Raw genomic sequence first — 18478 nt, 5'->3', positions numbered from 1 at the left:
AGGTAATCGATAGAATAAAAATGGGTTTGGACTTATATTGGATTGAGTTGAAGAGTGTAGAAGGATGGTGAGGAATTGTGATCCATGGGCCACGCGGGAAGCTTTAGGCCATTTATTTAAAGAAATAGAAGACTTTTGGAGGTATGAACTTTGAGGACCCAATCTGTTTTTTACTATCTTTTTGAGCATTTTATGTCAAAGGCCCGGTCAAATTTGAGTGTAGACACATAGTTTTGAGAATTAAAATGAATAGTCGAGAACTGAATTTTTGCCTATTCACCGAACATAGGGTAACCAACCTATTACTTTGGTGATATATATATGAATTGGGATAGCGTGAAGGTGGGTGTGGTAATAAAATAATCTCTCTAATTTAGAGTTTTTAGACACGAAAGTGCGTGGGAAAACGACAGATTTGTCATTAATGACATGAGAATGGCATGCGAATTCATCGTCGCAAAATTCCGGACACAAGAAGAGAGAGAGAGAGAGATTATCGTCTTGTTCCTCCCATCAAACTTAGGGTTTTTGTCCCACTAAAACAAGAAACAGTCTATCTAATGTGGAATTATCGAAATTAGGGTGTGGCCAGATAGATCGACCTTCCATTTTTTAGATGGAACTGCCGAATTCAGAGCAGAAAAAACTGGAGAGGAGTCTAGATGGATTCTCTAACATCTCTCAGACGCGGATCTTCTGGAATTCTCGCAAAAGATCCGGTAATTAAACATAGCTATGTGAGATTGATATTATTTATATATTTATTTTTCTTTTCTGGGGGTGGTTGTCTCATAAAGGGTTTAGATTTGAGGTTGATTTGTGAAACTTGAATGATTTCAGATTGTTTTTTGTTTTTTTTAAGGGATTTTGTAGGTAGATCTGAAGATGTAGAGTAGTAAATTTGAATGATCTAAAAAAAATACCTCTTTTTAAAATAAATAAATAATGATAATTCAAAGATTTTGTTTAGACTCTGACTGGCTTTCTTGAGTTCTTCTAGGTAGCTCTTGAGCTGGACAAATTTAGAAAAAAAAATTTAATTTCTAACTTAAAAATTAAAAAATATAATTGTTTTTTTTTGTTGAAATTATTAAATTAACTTTATAAAAAATATTTTTATGATGTATTGTTTTCAATTTCATTATATTTCCTATATTTTCATATTTACCAAATAATTAAAAGTTAAAACTGCATAAACTCAAAATTTTGAACATATATATATATAGGGTGGTAAAACAATTATTTTGCAAAATATGGGTTAGAAGTTTTGGATTGAGCTGATTTTTTGTGAGGATGATCTCTATGATGAGAAGATCATCCTCACAAAAAATCAATCTAATCTGAGACTTCGAAATCCATCAAAAGTGATTACTAATTATTGGTAAAAAAATCAATGGTCCACATTCTAAATCACTTTTGATGGAGTTAGAAGGTTCAGACTGGGCTGATTTTTTGTGAGGATGATCTATTTTGAAATCCCATTGTTTTTACATATGTTTTTACTTATGTCCCATGAACCATCCCCATATGGGGCATGTTCAGCACCCTATTATTTACCCTACGTTTTGCCTTACGTGTTTTGTCCTACATGGTTAGAAGTTTTGGAATGGGCTGATTTTTGGTGAGGATGATCACTATGGTGAGGAGATCACCTCACCAAAAATTAGCCCATTCTGAAACTTCTAACTCCATAAAAAATGGTTTACAAAAAATGGACTGTCCACGATTCTTCAACTTGTAAACATTGGGCTAGAAGTTTTGGAATGGGCTGATTTTTGCCGAGGATGATCTTCTCATTATAGAGATCATCCTCACAAAAAATTAGCCCACTCCAAAACTTCTAACCCATGTAGGACAAAACATGTAGGGCAAATAGTCGGGTGTCGAACATTTTTCTATATATATATATATATATGTTGAAAGTTTAGTTATGGTTAATGAACATAAATTCATATGTACAATTAATCATCTAAGACAAATTTAAATTGTAAATGTAACTTATGTGAGTGTAACTTAAAGTAGTGAACTTAGTTTACAGGTGTGACTCATGCAGGACGGTGAGAGGAGAAAAGAAAATATGGGGGTTTTAGGGAATTTGGTTAAGATTTTAGGTAAGGATTAAGGATTTGAGATTGGGTTTACTATGTAAAATGAAAATTTTATTTAGGATAAAGAAAAAGGTTAACGGTGGTGGGGAAGGATTAATGGTAAAATAAAATGGGGAAATGATTAAGGGTTGAGGTTTGTAGCATTCACGAATCACGAATCACGAATCACGAATCAAGAATCAAGAATCAAGAATCAAGAAAGGGGTTTTAAGAATTAAGAACAAGGAACTAAAAGAAAGTTAAGAAAAACAAAATAATAGAATAGAAAAATAAAGATTAGAAGAAAAAAAAAGAGAAAGGGATAGAAAGATAGAACCTTAGAATTATACCAAGGGTTTCTTGGAATCACACCAACAATGGTGGAGAACTCACTTCACTTCATGAAAGAAACTCATTCTTTATTCATCAAAATCTTCGTTATTAATAAATAAATAAATAAATAAATAAATCTAATACAATCTATATAAAGAAAATAAATTAAGAATCTTAATTAAACTAAAACACCAAATAAATAAACCTAATTTTCGTAATTTTCAAATTTGAATAAACTTAAATAAAAAATAAATTAAAGTTATTAAATTGCTCCTAAATATTATACTTATACTATGGGCCAATAAAATCTCAAAATAATCCCAAAAAACATAAAATAAAAGTCTTAAAACAGAAATCTAAATAAAAACTAAAATCTACTCTTCAAGATTTGATATCCCTATCAGTGACAATATGTTATATGAAAGTAAGTTTAAATGAGAGTAGAAGAATAGAGAAACTGGATTAACATGTTGTATGAATGGAGTATTTGTAGAGATTCTTGTTTTCAAAGTTTAATAGTTGAAATTTCAAAATTTAAATAATTCCAGCTGTATTTAAAAACTTGTTTTGAGACGGTTGAGAGCCTAAGATGTAGCAAAAGGAGAGCAATAGTAACCAACACTAAGCTCTCGAAATAAGATGTATTCTGGTTTTTATTTCTATAAAGGCAGATCTGAGATTTCGAGTGCTAGAGATGGTTGGTTGAGGTATACAGGAAGAAGAAGAGGTGAGGTTGTAGAGGAGCGTGGGACTAAGTAAATGGTTTTAAATCTTGGACAAGATTGACGAGATGAGTTGGATCTCAAACGAGTCCTTGAGAAGGCTGGCTAACTCATAGTGAAAATCACACACAGATGCCTTTGAGACCAAGATGACTCTCGCCCAAGTTGTTTCGGTCCCATCCGAGGTTTAAAACCATGCTTGTATTTCATATTAGTCATGTTAATTTGAAAAGTGGAAACAATTCAATATTATTAGTTTGGGTCAAATTTGACACTTTATTTAGGAGGAATTATTGCTAAAATAACATATTTTACGTGAAAACTACTGTATTATGCCCCCCCAAGTATATATCTGATTGATCTAACTGCATTTATGACAGCCAGTGGAAGGAAGTTGGAGAAGCCAACAGAAGAAAACCTTAAAACACAACCACCACTACTCAACAAACAAGAGGAATCCCCGATGATGTCCGTTGAGGAAGAATCATCAACAACTCCATGTCTTTCTGAGCGCAGAAAAGCTCTCTTCGAGCCATTGGGACCGAGCAAGGATATTACACCCTCAGCTGAATTCTTACTCCCCCCTCCAGACTTTGACTCTGCAAGCTACCCCAAAGGCTGGTTGATCGGTAAGAAACGGAAGCTTGTAAATGTCGATGTTGTTGAAAGCATGAGGCGAATTGCGATTCAAGAAATGAACCGGAAGGTCTCTCTTGTACTACTCCCTTGCCTGTCTGCCCTAAATGGCTAAATAAAACTGACAATTCAAAGCTAAATTGATCCATTTAAACTTCATCTTACTTGCAGGATCGGGAGATTGATGGGTTGAATGAGCAGTTAGAAGAGGATGCAAAGGCCCTAGAGCATTTGCAGCTTCAACTACTGCAAGAGCGGGGCAAACGTGCTAATGTAGAGAGGGAAAATGCAATGTTGCAGAACCAGGTCTCCATGTTGATGAATATGTTGCAGGATGATGGAGTGGAGAATGGCACAGGGGAGGATTCTTGATTTGTGTTCTGTGTTCTGTTCTATTCTGTTCTTTAGTAGATTTGGCTATATGATGTCTCATACATTAACGTTATGTTAGATACCAGTGCTTGGTGGGATTGTATTTGTTTTAATTCATAAACATTACTGTTAATATGTATTTTTTTTTCTTCAAGAAGAAACCCATTGATAAAAGAAAGAATGTATTCTATGTTTAAAAATATATATATATATATATATATATAGGAATGATTCATGTCTCCTAGAAAATATAGGGTTATTTGAATATATAATTCTCTGGGTTCCGGTGAATATTTGAGATGACCCTGCATGGTGAAAAGGATGAAATACCCATCTTCCCTGCAGTTGACTTCTATTATACCGAAAATGGATTCTTTGATCACTAAAATTTCTTTAAACATGTCTTGTTAGATTTATCCAAATTCATTTGGATGGACACTAATTGCTCCTGTTTTTTAGATCATAAGGAAAGAGCTCATTTTTTTTTTTTTGGTTAATTGCCTAGTTTTGTTCCTGTACTTCTCAGCCATGTTAGTCTACAGAATGACTAACAATGAAGCTTCTTGATCTTGGGCCGGCCGACACGCAGTAACTTTCCAATGTTCATTTTACTGATGCAAGGAGCCTCTTTGTGTTTGTGCCACCAACATAAGTTCCATTCCAACTTGATCGTGTTTTTTCTCTCTCCATTTAGTAATACTTGAGAATACCTCTTGAACCACTTGATCTGTAGCTGGTATGACTTGTCCCTTGTAATGCCTAGTGTTATATTAATTGCTATAGTCAATGCATTATGGGCATTGTTTTCAACTAAACTATGTTAACATATTCATTATATATGCAACAAAGACCTAAAAGGTATTCTCATCTCCTAAATTTACTTACATGTGTTATTATGATGTGTTTCTAGTTCTCTTTAATATGGTTTTTATAATTTGTTCATTTTACACCTTTTGTAAAGGTTGCAAGAGCAAAAATGGGAGTTGTTTCGTGGAATAGTGTGAGAAATGGTGAAATAGAATGGGATTTCTTTAAGTTTTCATGTTTAACCTAAATGATGTAAAAGAAGTTCTAGAATCGGTTCTGATGTGAACATAAAATGGATTTTTTCTTTTATTTTCCTAAGTAGGCTGTCCTATGCTACTAATGTAAATTTATTATTCTTGGTGGATCCTGAGTTGTGTATATAGATGGTAATGGTAGTTGATCCCTTCTCTTTCTTGCATGATTCATTTGCTTTTCATGTGGATCCCTTTCACACACTTAAATTTCATTGTTCTTAAACCTCTTTCAGTAAAGATGGCAACTATAATGTAACACAGTTGATGGGGTGGATACAAATGAAACTCTAATTTTTATTTTTCATGTCTACGTGTAGAGATGGAATCAATCCTTGAACTTCTGTGAGTACTAAATCAAATTTAGCCATCACAACATTGTAAGAATGCGTGTAGTCCTTCATGTTTTAAGGAAAATAATGGGATAACTCTTCTAAAATAAATAATTGTTGCAATGGATGCCCTACATCATATAAATTTAGCCTGGAATTCACTCTCAACTTGGCAAGATTTTTCTTCTAGAATTTAGTTGGCTTGTGATTTGTCATTTTTTGTAGTTTGGCTGACTTTTCTTTGGTTGGATAACTTGATCTTATTACAGGAAGCCCGCACATACACCAATATATGCTTGGGCAGAGGAAGAAAGCACTTTCCAAGTCTAAGGAGTGTAAAACCAAGCTCTTCTATAAGGGTAAGTAGTTGATAGCTATTTTATTATGTACTAAGTTGCAACTTTGTCGCAATGTCCATAGTTGATATTCTTAAAGACTATTTTCTAACATTTTTTTATTTTTATTTTTCACTTGAATGTGTATTTCGGTTTAAAGGCTGCTTCCATCATCTTGAAACAAGATTTTGTTCATGATTTATCCTTTTTTGGATAAGAATTTTCTTTAATTTCTCCTAAATCCCAACTAACTGTGGTCACATCCATTGGCATGAAGCTCCTTTATAAGATAAACTTCTAGCTTGCGGGCATGTTAGTCCCCACGTTTATTTTACATTGATGAAAGTTGTTCGAGTTCCATATCTTGATTTCTTACTTGATACATAGTTTGATTATTCATTATCTATGATGAAGGTTTGTTGCAATAATTGTAAGAAACCAGTCCAGGCTGGCGGTCAATAGCCAGCTCATGCAGGTTAGGGCCTTAACTACTACTAGAAGCTCTTTTATCAGGTGTATCTTGATGGCTTAACGCTGTTGCTTTATGCCATTGTTATAGAAGAACTTATCATAAGTTTTTCAGAAATCATTGCGTTGCATTGCATTTAAGAGTACTTTCTTTACATGGATGAAATTATTTGTGCACGAAACAATTTATCCTTAACATCTATGGACCAACTTACGACAGTTGGGGGCAGCAAGAAATTACGCATAATCTGTTTAATAATTATTTTTTGGTTCTTATTATTTATTCAAGGATCTTGGTCACATGATCATTCTAAATGATGTTGTTTACCATTTTATTTTTGTATTGATAATAATTTGGCAAGGAAAAACTTTGGACAATATCAGAAAAAAGTGGGGAAAATAAAACTAAAAATGAGTTTCTTGTTATCATATTTTAGATTCCATATTTGTTTTAGTTACTCAGAGCAATATTAATTTTGGTGCAGGCCTATGGAAGATCTTCTGGAGTCAATGGAAGGCATGACAATACTGACCACCACATAGAGATGTGAGAGATGCAACGGTAGGCATGAATGATAACACTGATGATAAGGAGCAAAAGACCTTTAGGCATTCAGATGAATCAGACACTGCCCGATTCCACTTCCCAAAAGTTGAAAGGAAGTGAATCGATGCACCATTATTTCAAAGCTCAAAGGAGTGAGTGAGTCTACATGATTTACAGTCCTCTACAGACAAAAGTAGCGAGAAACCCTCATTATAATAATGTTATAGAATCTGTACGTCATCTTGATTATTATTACTATTATTTCTAAGTTTTACTAATGTTCAGGTGTAGTCCTACAGCAAAAAAACGACTGTTATTAAGATTAACTTATTGTTTGTTAAATTCCCATATTCTACAGTCGTAGACCATCTATTTTTTTTTTTTGTTATATTCATTTTGAAGCTCAATCTCCTATAATTCAAAATTCGATTAGCCCGGGTGGTTGAATATGGGCTTTTTTTTTCACGTAGTGGAGATTGCACCATGGGAGGGGGCATATACTGTGTTTGGAAGAGTCGTGGGTCGGTTAAATTCATCCGAACACGCTCGATTTTTTGAAACCTCAGTGTTTGGAATGGATTGGACCTCTTTTTAATTGCCGACTCTTTCGTCAAAACCAGCCGATTCTATCGACTACCATCACTTCACGGAGGCTCCGCAAAATCAATCGGTTCCTCAAAAACAGAATGAACAACTTACTTGGCGTCATCTCTCTCTCTCTCTCTCTCTGATCTAACAATCAGGAATTCATCTCTGCAACTCACACAGGTAAGCAATTTTTTTTTTTTTTTTTCAATTTTCGTGTTTTAAGCAATCCATTGTCATTTTCTCCAAGAGCTCAATCGAAAAATTTCAGAGATTCTAGAAGTAAAAGAGGGGGAAAAAAAAAGAGAAAAGAGAAAGAAGAGTAGGACAGAAATTTGCATCCATTCATCAATCGATTTCAATGCTCACTCACCTACAAACCTTCAGTCTCAACACCATTGTCATCTTCTCCAATAGTTCAATCGAACCCAAACTCACCCTCATTCTCTTTGTCCCAACACCTTCATCTCCCCTCATTCACTCATGTTCACCATTAAGGCACAAACATCCTTGTCTTCTCACCCATCACTCACAAACCTTCATCACGGCCATCCATTAATGGCCAACTCTCTCAACACCAAATAATCACTTAGTTACACAACAGCACCTTAGCCATCCATTAATGGCCAACTCTCTCAACACCCTCTCTCACTCACGACTCACCCATGGAACCCACCTTCATCGCATTCAACATGCGTTTGGGCTCTTGACAGCACCCACAAACTCACCCACACACCTCTCTGAATCAATCGAACTTGAGACCCTAAAGACAACAATGTTCTCCCACAGCCACAAAAAAATTGTGTGTTAGAAACAGACTTAACAAATAAAGTTATATTGCCACACCAACTTTTGTTAACATTACACAAACTTTTTTCTAATCATTGACATTGAACAATCATCAATCCCAACGTTTCAACATGAAACATCGAGATCAACAATTTGAAATGTTAATTTTGATAATTTGAGTTCATGGTTTTAAAAGGTAAGTAATTTTTCCTTTTATTTTACTTAAAAATCCTTTTACTTTTCTAGAGATTGTTCACTGGTTTGACAACAAATAGAGATGAAGCAGCAATTTGAGATACTCATTTCCTACATTTTTTTTCTATTTTTTTTAAATAAAAACATATAAAATAAGATACATTGAAATATTTTTAAAGGGATTAAATAAATATTATCTTTTAAAATTTTAAAAAACGTTATTGAGTAGAGTACAATTATAATGGGAAATAAACAATGATTGAAGCTCATCCAAATAATCAACAAGTCAAAACGTATTTCACTATTTGTTATTTTCTTATCCAATTTGATGGTTCTATCATTTTCTTATAGATTTGGGGATAGTGATGGAATTTAATAGTGATAATGTGAATTGGTGTGCATTTAGTAAACGTGGGTGTGACATATTTTTTTCCTTAACATTACAACCGTTGGATTGAGAAAGATCTAACACGACGGTTCGGATATCGGAAAAAAAATTTAATTCATTGTTAGGCCCGAGATCTCTATTAAAATGTGGTTGAGATAAGTGGAGAGATTAAAAATTTCCAAAAATGAGTTCTTAGTTTTTAGGAATTAGTTTAGATCTACATTTTTATGAAAATCCTTGGGACTATGCACCCATCTCAACCGTTTGTTTAATGGACATTATCAAAGAATGTGTAAGACTACTAATAATGTTATTTTTAAAGAGATTCGATTGTCTTGACAACTTTTACTAACAACACCACCATTCTTATGATATCAACAAGGAATTAGCATCTATCTTGCATTCTTCTTAATAAAAGTTTGTGTGGCAATAGAAGCTCTCTATTTTTAAAAGTGAATACTTTCGTATCCTTTAATTTTCCTTGGAAAATTGTAGTGTCCAACAAACCATTGAGATATGAAGATATTTCCTAAGGAATTTAAGTGTGTTTATATATGTTTTTAAGATTTTATTGTCGTGTTTTTATTATGTCAATTTATTTTTTCTTAGATTCTTTTGTTTTAGGTTTAAGATTTTATATGAACCTTTTTTTTTAATTGTAAAATACTATTGAAATTGTTTGATTAAGTGCTATAATATTTTATTATGTTGAGATTATAATTAGAGACAAAACTTAATAATAAATAAAGAAAATAGGAGAATGGTTGAGAATAAGTAAAAGTTGGGGTGCCAATAGAAACTCTCATTTTTTTTCTTAGATTCTTTTATTTTAGGTATAAGATTTATATGAACATTTTTTTAATTGTAAAAAACTATTGAAATTGTTTGAATGATACTATAATATTTTATTCTATTAAGATTGTAATTAGAGGCAAACTTTAGTAATAAAAAAAAAAATAGGTGAATGGTTGAGAATAAGTAAAAGTTGGGGTGCCAATAGAAACTCTCAATTTTTTTTTCTTAAATTCTTTTGTTTTCGTTTTAAGATTATATATGAATCTTTTTTTTTTTAATTGTAAAAACTATTGAAATTGTTTGAATGAGTGCTATAATAATTTATTTTGTTGAGATAGTAATTAGAGGCAAACTTTAATAATAAATAAAAAAATAGAACACAACAATACAGAAAACTTGCAAAGAAGCTAAAAGATACATCTTTGGTCCATATTTGATATTGTAAGTGGACATAAATATTAAATTATTTGATAGAATTTTAAGACTTTAATCCAAATAATAATTATATTTTAATCTAATTTCCACATGTCAATGAAAATTCAAAGTCCTGTCTTACAAAATGCAAACTCATTCTATATTTGAGTTACAATAGGTTTTTAATTAGAGTGCTTGGTGACATGTCTACAAGTAAGTTGAATAAGAACTTAGTCAAGTTGATGCATAGACAAATTTGTGTGTGGATTAATTTATTATTTTCTTTTTCTTAATTTTTTTTTAATTTAAATTTTACTTTTGTAGTTTTTATCAAGATAATGTCTAGTCAACCATCAGTAAAGACATATTGGGATTCAGCAATACATAAAATTTGGGTGGAATATTATGTTGAAGTAGTTCAAAAGTATGGTAAAGGAGGAGGGGGTCTAACCTCAAAAGGACATGATTATTTTATAACTATATTTGAAGAAAAATCAAAAAAATCTTACACCAAAGTTCAATACAAACATCGTTGGGATTACGTGAAGGATAGATGAAAAGCATGGAAGAATCTTAGGATGAAATTTGGATTAAGATGGGATGTGAATACGGGATCCTTTGAAGCAACTGATGAACAATGGAAGTCATATGTTTTGGTAATTTTTTTTTCATATGATAATTGAAGTTAAATGAGTTAGTTAATTTTTTTTTCTAATTATGTTTTATATCTTTTATCAGTTAAATAAACATTCCAATCAATTTTGATATAAGACATTAGAGTACGAAGATAAACTATACCAAATATTTGGTGGGACCATTTCAACTGGAAAATATTGTATGACCCCAAACGAGACTTCTTCTTCAATCATGCAAGATAGTCGTGTTTCTCTCGATGATTTGGATGTAGATATTGATAATGTGAATGAAGGGTCAACACCAAATACTTCAATTGATCAAGTTGAAAAATCTGTTGAAGAGATGCCTAGAAGACATCATAAGAGATCGAGTGAGTTTGACCCCTCTTCTACCACAAGTGTGGAAGTGAAAAGGAATGCAAAAATAGGCGATGTTGAAGTTCATAGAATGCTTTGTGTGATGGCTGATAGTATAGAAGCGGATTTGAGAAAATAAGAAATGACGCAGAATGCAAAGAAAGACAGTTCTATTATCTCATGCATCAACCTGTTGAGTACTTTCCATGTCATGGATCGATGTGGACCAGTATGAATGTTTTTAGTTGACAAATTGTTTAAAGAGTCTTCTAGTAGAGAGATTTTTGTTGGATTGATAGATATTGACTGTACGTCTGCATCAGAGTGGATTAAAATGACGTTTGAAGAGGCTCATGGAATTTCGTGATGGACAATCTTATGATGATAGGGTAGATTTATGATTACAAATTCTATTAAATGCTATAATAGAATAGTGATATTAATTATTATTTTTTATTACCATAGTTGTTAGAAGACATTATTTTAGATTATTAAATTCTTAAATTCATTTTTTACTTAATAGTTTTACATTATGGTTGGTAGGAATGTTTGTGTTTAAAATTTTTATTTTTTATTTAAACTCTATATGATTTGATGATTATGAATTGTTATGTTTATAATCATGTGATTTGCATATATGCAATAACAGATGGATGATAGCACAAAGAAGAAACTTTTCTTCTTTATTTTACTGTGGCATTACTACCGTACAAGGAATCGACGTATGAAGCAACCATGTCGAATTTCACTATTTTCTGGTGATTCATATGTCAGAGAAATACTTGATTCAGACAATCCAGTGCCTTGTTATGAAAATTTTCGTATGGATAAGTATGTCTTCAATAGATTATGTTATTTTATGAGAGATAGAGGATTACTGAGAGATAGTAGAGCGGTTAGAGTTGAAGAACAAATTGCAATTTTTTTATATACAGTTGGGTATAATGTTAGGAATAGAAATAATCATGATAGATTCCAACATTCTGATAAAACGATAAGTCGATATTTTCATCACGTATTGGAAGCATTATATAGTTTTGCCCATGGCTTAATAAAATCACCTGACTTGAGCGTCACACCATCAAAAATATTAGTAGATCGACGATATTTTCCATGGTTTAAGGTAATTAATTATTTAATATTTGAATTAATATAATTAATAATATAATAATTGTTTAATGTTTATTTTTAAATGAAATAGGATTGCGTTGGTGCAATTGACGTGACTCATATACCTGTAGTTATACCATTTGACAAACAAATACCATTTCGATCAGGAAGAAAGAACGAATGTACACAAAATGTCTTGGCTATTTGTTCATTTGACATGCAGTTAACTTTTGTTTTGACTGGATGGGAAGGTTTGGCACACGATTGGCGAGTTTTTCAATCTGCGCTGAGCGATCCGAGTTTGAATTTCCCACATCCTCCTGTTGGTAATGAAATGTTATTTTATTTTCTTATTTTTGATATTTTTTTATGTCTATTAAGGTAATTTAAATTTATTAAAAAAAATATCTTAATTGTCTTAGGAAAATATTACATGGTTGATGCGGATTACCAAAATATACGAGGATATCTTGCATCATATCGTAATACACAGTATCACATTCATGATTTTCGTAGAGGAAATGGGCCAAGAACAAATGAGGAATAGTTCAATTATTATCATTCTTCGTGTAGAAACGTTATTGAACATTGTTTCAGTATACTGAAGAAACGATTCCCGATTTTGAAACGGATGGCTTCATATTCTTTTGTGACTCAGATATATATTGTATGCGTATGCGTGGTTTTACATAATTTCATTCGACAACAATCAGTTACTAATAGTTGGCTTACACAATATGAGGATGAAAATGTTGACATTGATAGAGGAGGCGCATTTAATACGACACCAAATGAAGTTGATGATGAATTGATTGCTAACATGAATATTATACGAGATGAGATTGCTCAATAAATTTATAATGCCATGTATACATGATGTAAAATTATATTTAATTATTTATTATTTATTTGATAGACATTAAATATGTTAGTACAGAAAAAATGAAATTGAATTTTTTTTTTTTTTTTAATATTAAATCCTATGTTTATATTTATGGTTAACATATTATTACTTATATCAGAAAAATAATATATTTTTTTAATATTATTTTTAATTTCATCTAGCAATTTTTAGACAGCAGGTTACCAAACAGTTTAACATCTTAACAACATAATTAGACAGCATATTACCAAATAATATACTTAATTCAGCAACAGCAACAACAACTTTCTCTCAGCATCAGCAACTTTACATACAACTTTTCCAAACAGACTAATAGTGCACCATCGTGGGAAATTTGGTCCTTTTCCTTATATCAATTATAAATTCATATTTAATTGGATTTTAATCATTTTTTTTTAATTTATAGAAAGTAAAAGGTTCTCATCTTTGTTTGTGGGGGCTATCTTGTCTACTCGTGTAAATCAAGTATTTTGTTTTCTTTATTTTGATTTTTGTTTTTATTGTTACAACTGCTTTTCACACCAATTTTCTACTCAACAAACGAGCCGACTAGGATTTCACCCTTACCAAAGGTCCTTGAACTCGCCGCCTTGTGGCATCCAAAATCATAATCGATTATTTAGGGTTGTGAAGGACAAAGTTCTATGAATTTTGGAAAAACAAAATTTAGAAAGTTATTTCTCACTGTTGATTTTTAATTTTAAATTTGGGAGTTAGATGCAACTTCTGTAGTAGTCCATTTTCAAAACCTTGGATCAAGTTCGAGAGAAATTTTTTAATTTTAATTTTATTTTTTATGTAAGTTATTGGAGAAAATTTAGAGTTGGGCGGTCAATGGATCGGGTTGATTTGGTACCAATTCAATAAGGATCAGACTACATTTAGGACTGATCTAATAAGTATCCGATCGAACCCTTATTGGATCAGGTATGTATTGGAACTTAATATTAAGATCCGCATCCGAGGGCAAAATCGATCCATTAGCAATTAGGTTGGGCCAAACCTGATTTTATATATAAAATTTAGATAAATTTCATACATCTCAACATATATAGAATATAACTTATATATTTTCTAACATATTATCGGATTGGGTCCTTATTAGACCGAGACATGGTTGATCTAGATCTGATCCAATAAAATATTGAATTAAAACCTTATTGGATCAGATCTTTATTAAAATCCAAAACATCAATCTAGGTCCGAAGTTATAGGATTCGGGTCAGATCCAATCTATTGACAACCCTAATTGTAGTTTTGGATTTTTCTAATGTGATAATCCATTTGAGCAAAATGACCCTTAGTAAGGCTTAAAATCTTACTATGTTAGTTGTTAGTTACATATTTTGTCAATTGTGAGACTTAAGTTGAGGTCGGATTGGTTTGTATTTCAAGACGTATGAAGATTTTGGTAAAGTCGCTTAACCTCAAGCACTTTGACAAAAAGCTCTAAATGTGTGTGCACATAGCCTAAAAGGTAATGAGACCACCTAAATCTTTTCCTAACTCCTAGATGATTGTTAGGTCGGCTCATATTGATAAGACCATCATTTTCCTCGATTCGTTCTTTTATTGGAACTTCTGGAAGTCGAAAATGGTTTGTTAGGAGTCAAAATGGCCAAAAAGGCATGGTAATTTTACCACCGTTAGGTTATCTCTTGTCCCTTGACGAGTGTTTGTGGATCTTATGTTGGTAATATTTTTAAAATCCCCAAATCGTTTTGTCATTGGACTTCTTGGGAGCTCAAAATAACCCAAAAGGACATTTTAATAATTTTATTTACGCCACCGGATAAAATTACCAGGGCCTTCACCAACAAGCACCATGTTACACTAGGGGCATCGGGGTATCTACTAGGGTGTCCATCAGGGTCGTCGGTAGAGTAACTCCAACGATCCAAAATTTCAAAAATATGATCATTGGAGCTACCGGTGTCATTGGTTGGTATATTTTGTTCCCCAAATCTCTTTAAAACTCTGCTCTTGAGTTCATTTTTTAATTAACTCAAACTATAGAGAAGACTTGCTCTCATCCCATATTATCTAGAGAGTCTCCTCTAGCCATGGAAGGTCCAAATCTTAATTGAACCCACCTTCAACCTAAGCTCTTTTTTGTTTGACCATTTTCATCCCTTTAACGCTTGCCTTACACACATATTGGAGCACATCAATGGTGTTTGGAGCATCCTCTTGAAGTAAGGAGTTCAAAGTGATGAATAAGAAATTATCAAGAACATAAAGAACTCAAGCAATTAATTGGAAGATCAATTAAGTTGAGTCAAGTCCTTGTAAGTTTGTTTTTAATTTTATTTCATTATCTAAAAGTTCTTGGTTCCTAGTTAAAACCAAACTCTTGAGAAGAGTTGAGGACTCTACTCAAGGAAACTAGGTTGTGGGTTCACGAGGGGCAAAATCCACAAGTTTGAAGAAAAAACGTTCTTCTAAACCCATAGATTTAGATTTAGCTTAGAGAAATTTTGAGTTGTATGATTTTGAAGTGAATCATAAACCTCATTTGTTAGTAGAGCCTAAGACCTTAGAGTATGGTACTTGGTAGTGGATGTAGACAAGTTGCTGAACCACTACAAATCTTGTGTTTCCTTTACGATTATAATTTATGCTCTATTTTGAATGAATGACATGACTTTCATATCAAATGTTTATTAAAATGTCTACATCATATTTTAGAGTTGTATGTTTTGCCATGAATTGCTTAAGTTGAATTTGTGCATTTCTAAGTATTAACTTGCTTTAGCATAGTCTTGAGACCTAGGTTACTTCTTGCGTGGTGAATTTATCTTGGTTCCTTGATCTCATCAATTGACTTATGTAGATAATCTAGGAGAATTAAAAGGAATTTTTTTTTACATATTCGCCCCCTCGAGGTCTAGACACAATGCAAAGTCTAGAATTTCATTAGTAAGTATAGACATCCAAATTTGACCAGGCCCTCGATGCAAAATGCTTGAAATCTATCAAATTTAGAATGCACCTCAAAGTCCAAATATTCACAAAATTCCTTTTCTTTCAGTAATTAGCCCTATGCACATGGCCCATTGACCCAAACTCCTCACCATTCTTCTACACTCCTCAACCAAATTCAACATTAGTCCAACCCATTACTATACCTACTCGATACACCTCCCTAAGCCCAATGGATTCAAAACCCAACACCACATCCAACAACCCACTACCCACTACCCATTACTATACACAAACCCAACCTACCACCTAAACCCATTGATTTCAAAACCCAACAATCCATGCCCAACCAAACTACCCAAGCCCAAAATCACAACCAATCAATTAAGATCATCAAGGTGGGACACATGTCACCACTTCAACTCACCTCCCTCATCCAACAACCTACCCCCATCACATTTTCTCTAAAAAATCATATCAATCCATCACCCTCTCCTAACTTACCCTCATCATTCCCTACAAACCTATTATTACAAGTCAATGAAAGCGTCCTCGATCTATGGGGTGCGCGGACCCGCTTTTGACCCTTGAGGTTTAGGAGTCGCCACCTAGTTATTACGGTCTAGGAACTGATCAATGACTCTAAATAGATAGAGAACTAATCTAGAAGAGAAAAAAAACTGAATTCGGGGATCATGTTACGGGGTTGGAAGGTGTTAGGCACCAACCCCGCCCGGCCAAAGCCGATCTCTACTAACTTCCCAAATAAATTACATTGCTAAAAACCTAGATAATAATAAAAAATAAAAAAAAATATTATACCTTTCCGATAGCAAAGACCTTGTTCCCTCAGATCCGACAAAAATTGCTCCTTGTACCGTACTCCTTGCTTCGTTCTGTCTCCAGATTTGATTTCCGATCTCCGAGGCAAGGTATCTCTTCTTGCTTGGATCTGAATTCTTCAAGTTTGTTAATGGATTTTGGGGTGTTTTTGGAGGACTTTTAGGTATTTTTAGGCAAAGATCGAAAAAGGGATGTTAGGTAAGGAGTTGGGGCTCCAAAACAAGGGTTTATGGGAGGCTAGGGGGGCTTTTAGACCTACTTCTCTTAGGGTTTATGATTTGATACGAAAATAAGGTGTTAGCACCTCTATTTATAGATTTTTTAGGGGTTGATTTTGATAGATTTAGTGTTTAATTAGAGTTCTTTTAATTAGAGTTGTGTTTTAATTAGAATTATTTTAGGTAGAATTGTGTTTTAATTAGAATTATTTTTTAGTTAGAACTCTATTAGATAGAGTTATTATTTAATTAGAACTCTGTCATGATTTTGACTTTTGGTCTTATTTGATTGACTATTAATATTTTGACTTTAGTCTTAATTGATTGACTTTTAATATTTTGACTTCAGTCTTGCTTAATTGACTTTAATTTTGACTTTAGTCTCACTTGATTGACTTTAATACCTTGACTTTAGTCTTGCTTGATTTACTTTTAATTTTTGGAGACCCCTCCTCCATTATTTCTTTAATTCTTTGGACCCCCAAATGGAGGGGTCCTTAAAGAAATATCTCACGAACCCTCAACATTTTACTTGAAAGCCCGATTGATCGATTTTTTAATTCAAAATTTTAAATTAATTTCATCAATGTTTCACTTTATTTAATGTTTTATTTATTAATTATAAAAATTGTGAAATTACTGTTTTGCCCCCGGAGAGGACTTTTCACGTTTTAAGTCGGTTTTTAATGTTCTAGGATGTTTTAGAATCGATTTTTCGTAAGGAATTCAATGGAAATATTAGTTTGTGTTATTTATAAAAATTTTTGTGTGAAACGGTTGTGAACTTTATGAGGGGAATTTTCGTAATTTTGTCGAATTCTGTTAAAATTGGTGAAATGATTTATTTGGTTTAGATTTATTGTTTTATGTGTTTGAGAGAGTTTTCCTAAGCGTAACGTAGGCTCTAGGGTTGTTTTGAGGTTAGGGGTATTTTGGTAATTTGGTCAATTTGTAGTGATTTTTATCGTAAAGCTTCTTTTTGGTTTGCAAAATGATGATTTCTATGTTTCTGGGGTCGTATTTTCCTAGCGTAGCGTAGTTTCTAAGGTTTTGTCAATTCGAGATACCTCATCCGGATTTCTGAAACATTTCTAGTAACAAAATAAAGTAATGGAAATAACATCCATCATTGGGAACCATTGCAATCGGGTTGACGAGTTGATTAATCAGGCGAGTGCAAAAATGAGGTGTCTACAGATGCCCCCTTTTGGCAGAAGGTTGAAGCAAACTAGATAGCAAATCTATTTTGGTAGATAGTGCGATATCTGAATACCAAAGCTAGTGACAGTTCATTTTACAGCCTGATTCAGCAATTCGTCGGGGTGTTCGGATCCTTGAGGGTAAAGCTCTCCCCGAATTAAAAAGTTTTTAGGTCCTTGAGCCCAAACTCTCACTGACGGTGTTAGATCCTTGAATTTTAAAGAATTCTCCTT

The 18478-nt window shown here is 32.8% G+C and overlaps 1 protein-coding gene across 8 annotated transcripts; it reads left to right on the top strand.

Annotated features, from left to right (window-relative positions):
- Window positions 1-408: 408 nt before the first annotated feature.
- LOC147410745 (Snf1 kinase interactor-like protein) lies at window positions 409-7238 on the top strand. 8 transcript variants are annotated; one of them, XM_086439755.1, is made up of 6 exons: window positions 409-719; window positions 3523-3848; window positions 3950-4886; window positions 5810-5899; window positions 6290-6350; window positions 6829-7238. In XM_086439755.1, exons 1-3 carry the CDS (start codon window positions 617-619, stop codon window positions 4148-4150), a joined length of 630 nt encoding a protein of 209 aa, XP_086295881.1. In that variant the 5' UTR covers window positions 409-616; the 3' UTR covers window positions 4151-4886; window positions 5810-5899; window positions 6290-6350; window positions 6829-7238. The 8 variants fall into 8 exon arrangements, with proteins under 8 accessions (XP_086295881.1, XP_086295874.1, XP_086295866.1 ...); XM_086439748.1 differs by having other exon boundaries at window positions 3950-5588; XM_086439740.1 differs by lacking the exon at window positions 6290-6350.
- The last annotated feature ends 11240 nt before the right edge of the window (window positions 7239-18478 follow it).

The sequence above is a fragment of the Akebia trifoliata genome, chromosome 1, assembly GCF_017979445.1.
Source record: "Akebia trifoliata isolate Shusen 1 chromosome 1, ASM1797944v1, whole genome shotgun sequence".
NCBI classification, from domain to species: domain Eukaryota; kingdom Viridiplantae; phylum Streptophyta; class Magnoliopsida; order Ranunculales; family Lardizabalaceae; genus Akebia; species Akebia trifoliata.
This window is presented reverse-complemented; position numbering and strand designations above follow the sequence as displayed.

Coding starts and splice junctions, on each gene's coding strand:
- LOC147410745 (XM_086439740.1), top strand. CDS start 617: ATGGAACTGCCGAATTCAGAGCAGAAAAAACTGGAGAGGAGTCTAGAT. Junction 720..3,522: donor GAATTCTCGCAAAAGATCCG/GTAATTAAACAT, acceptor CATTTATGACAG/CCAGTGGAAGGAAGTTGGAG. Junction 3,849..3,949: donor TTCAAGAAATGAACCGGAAG/GTCTCTCTTGTA, acceptor TCTTACTTGCAG/GATCGGGAGATTGATGGGTT.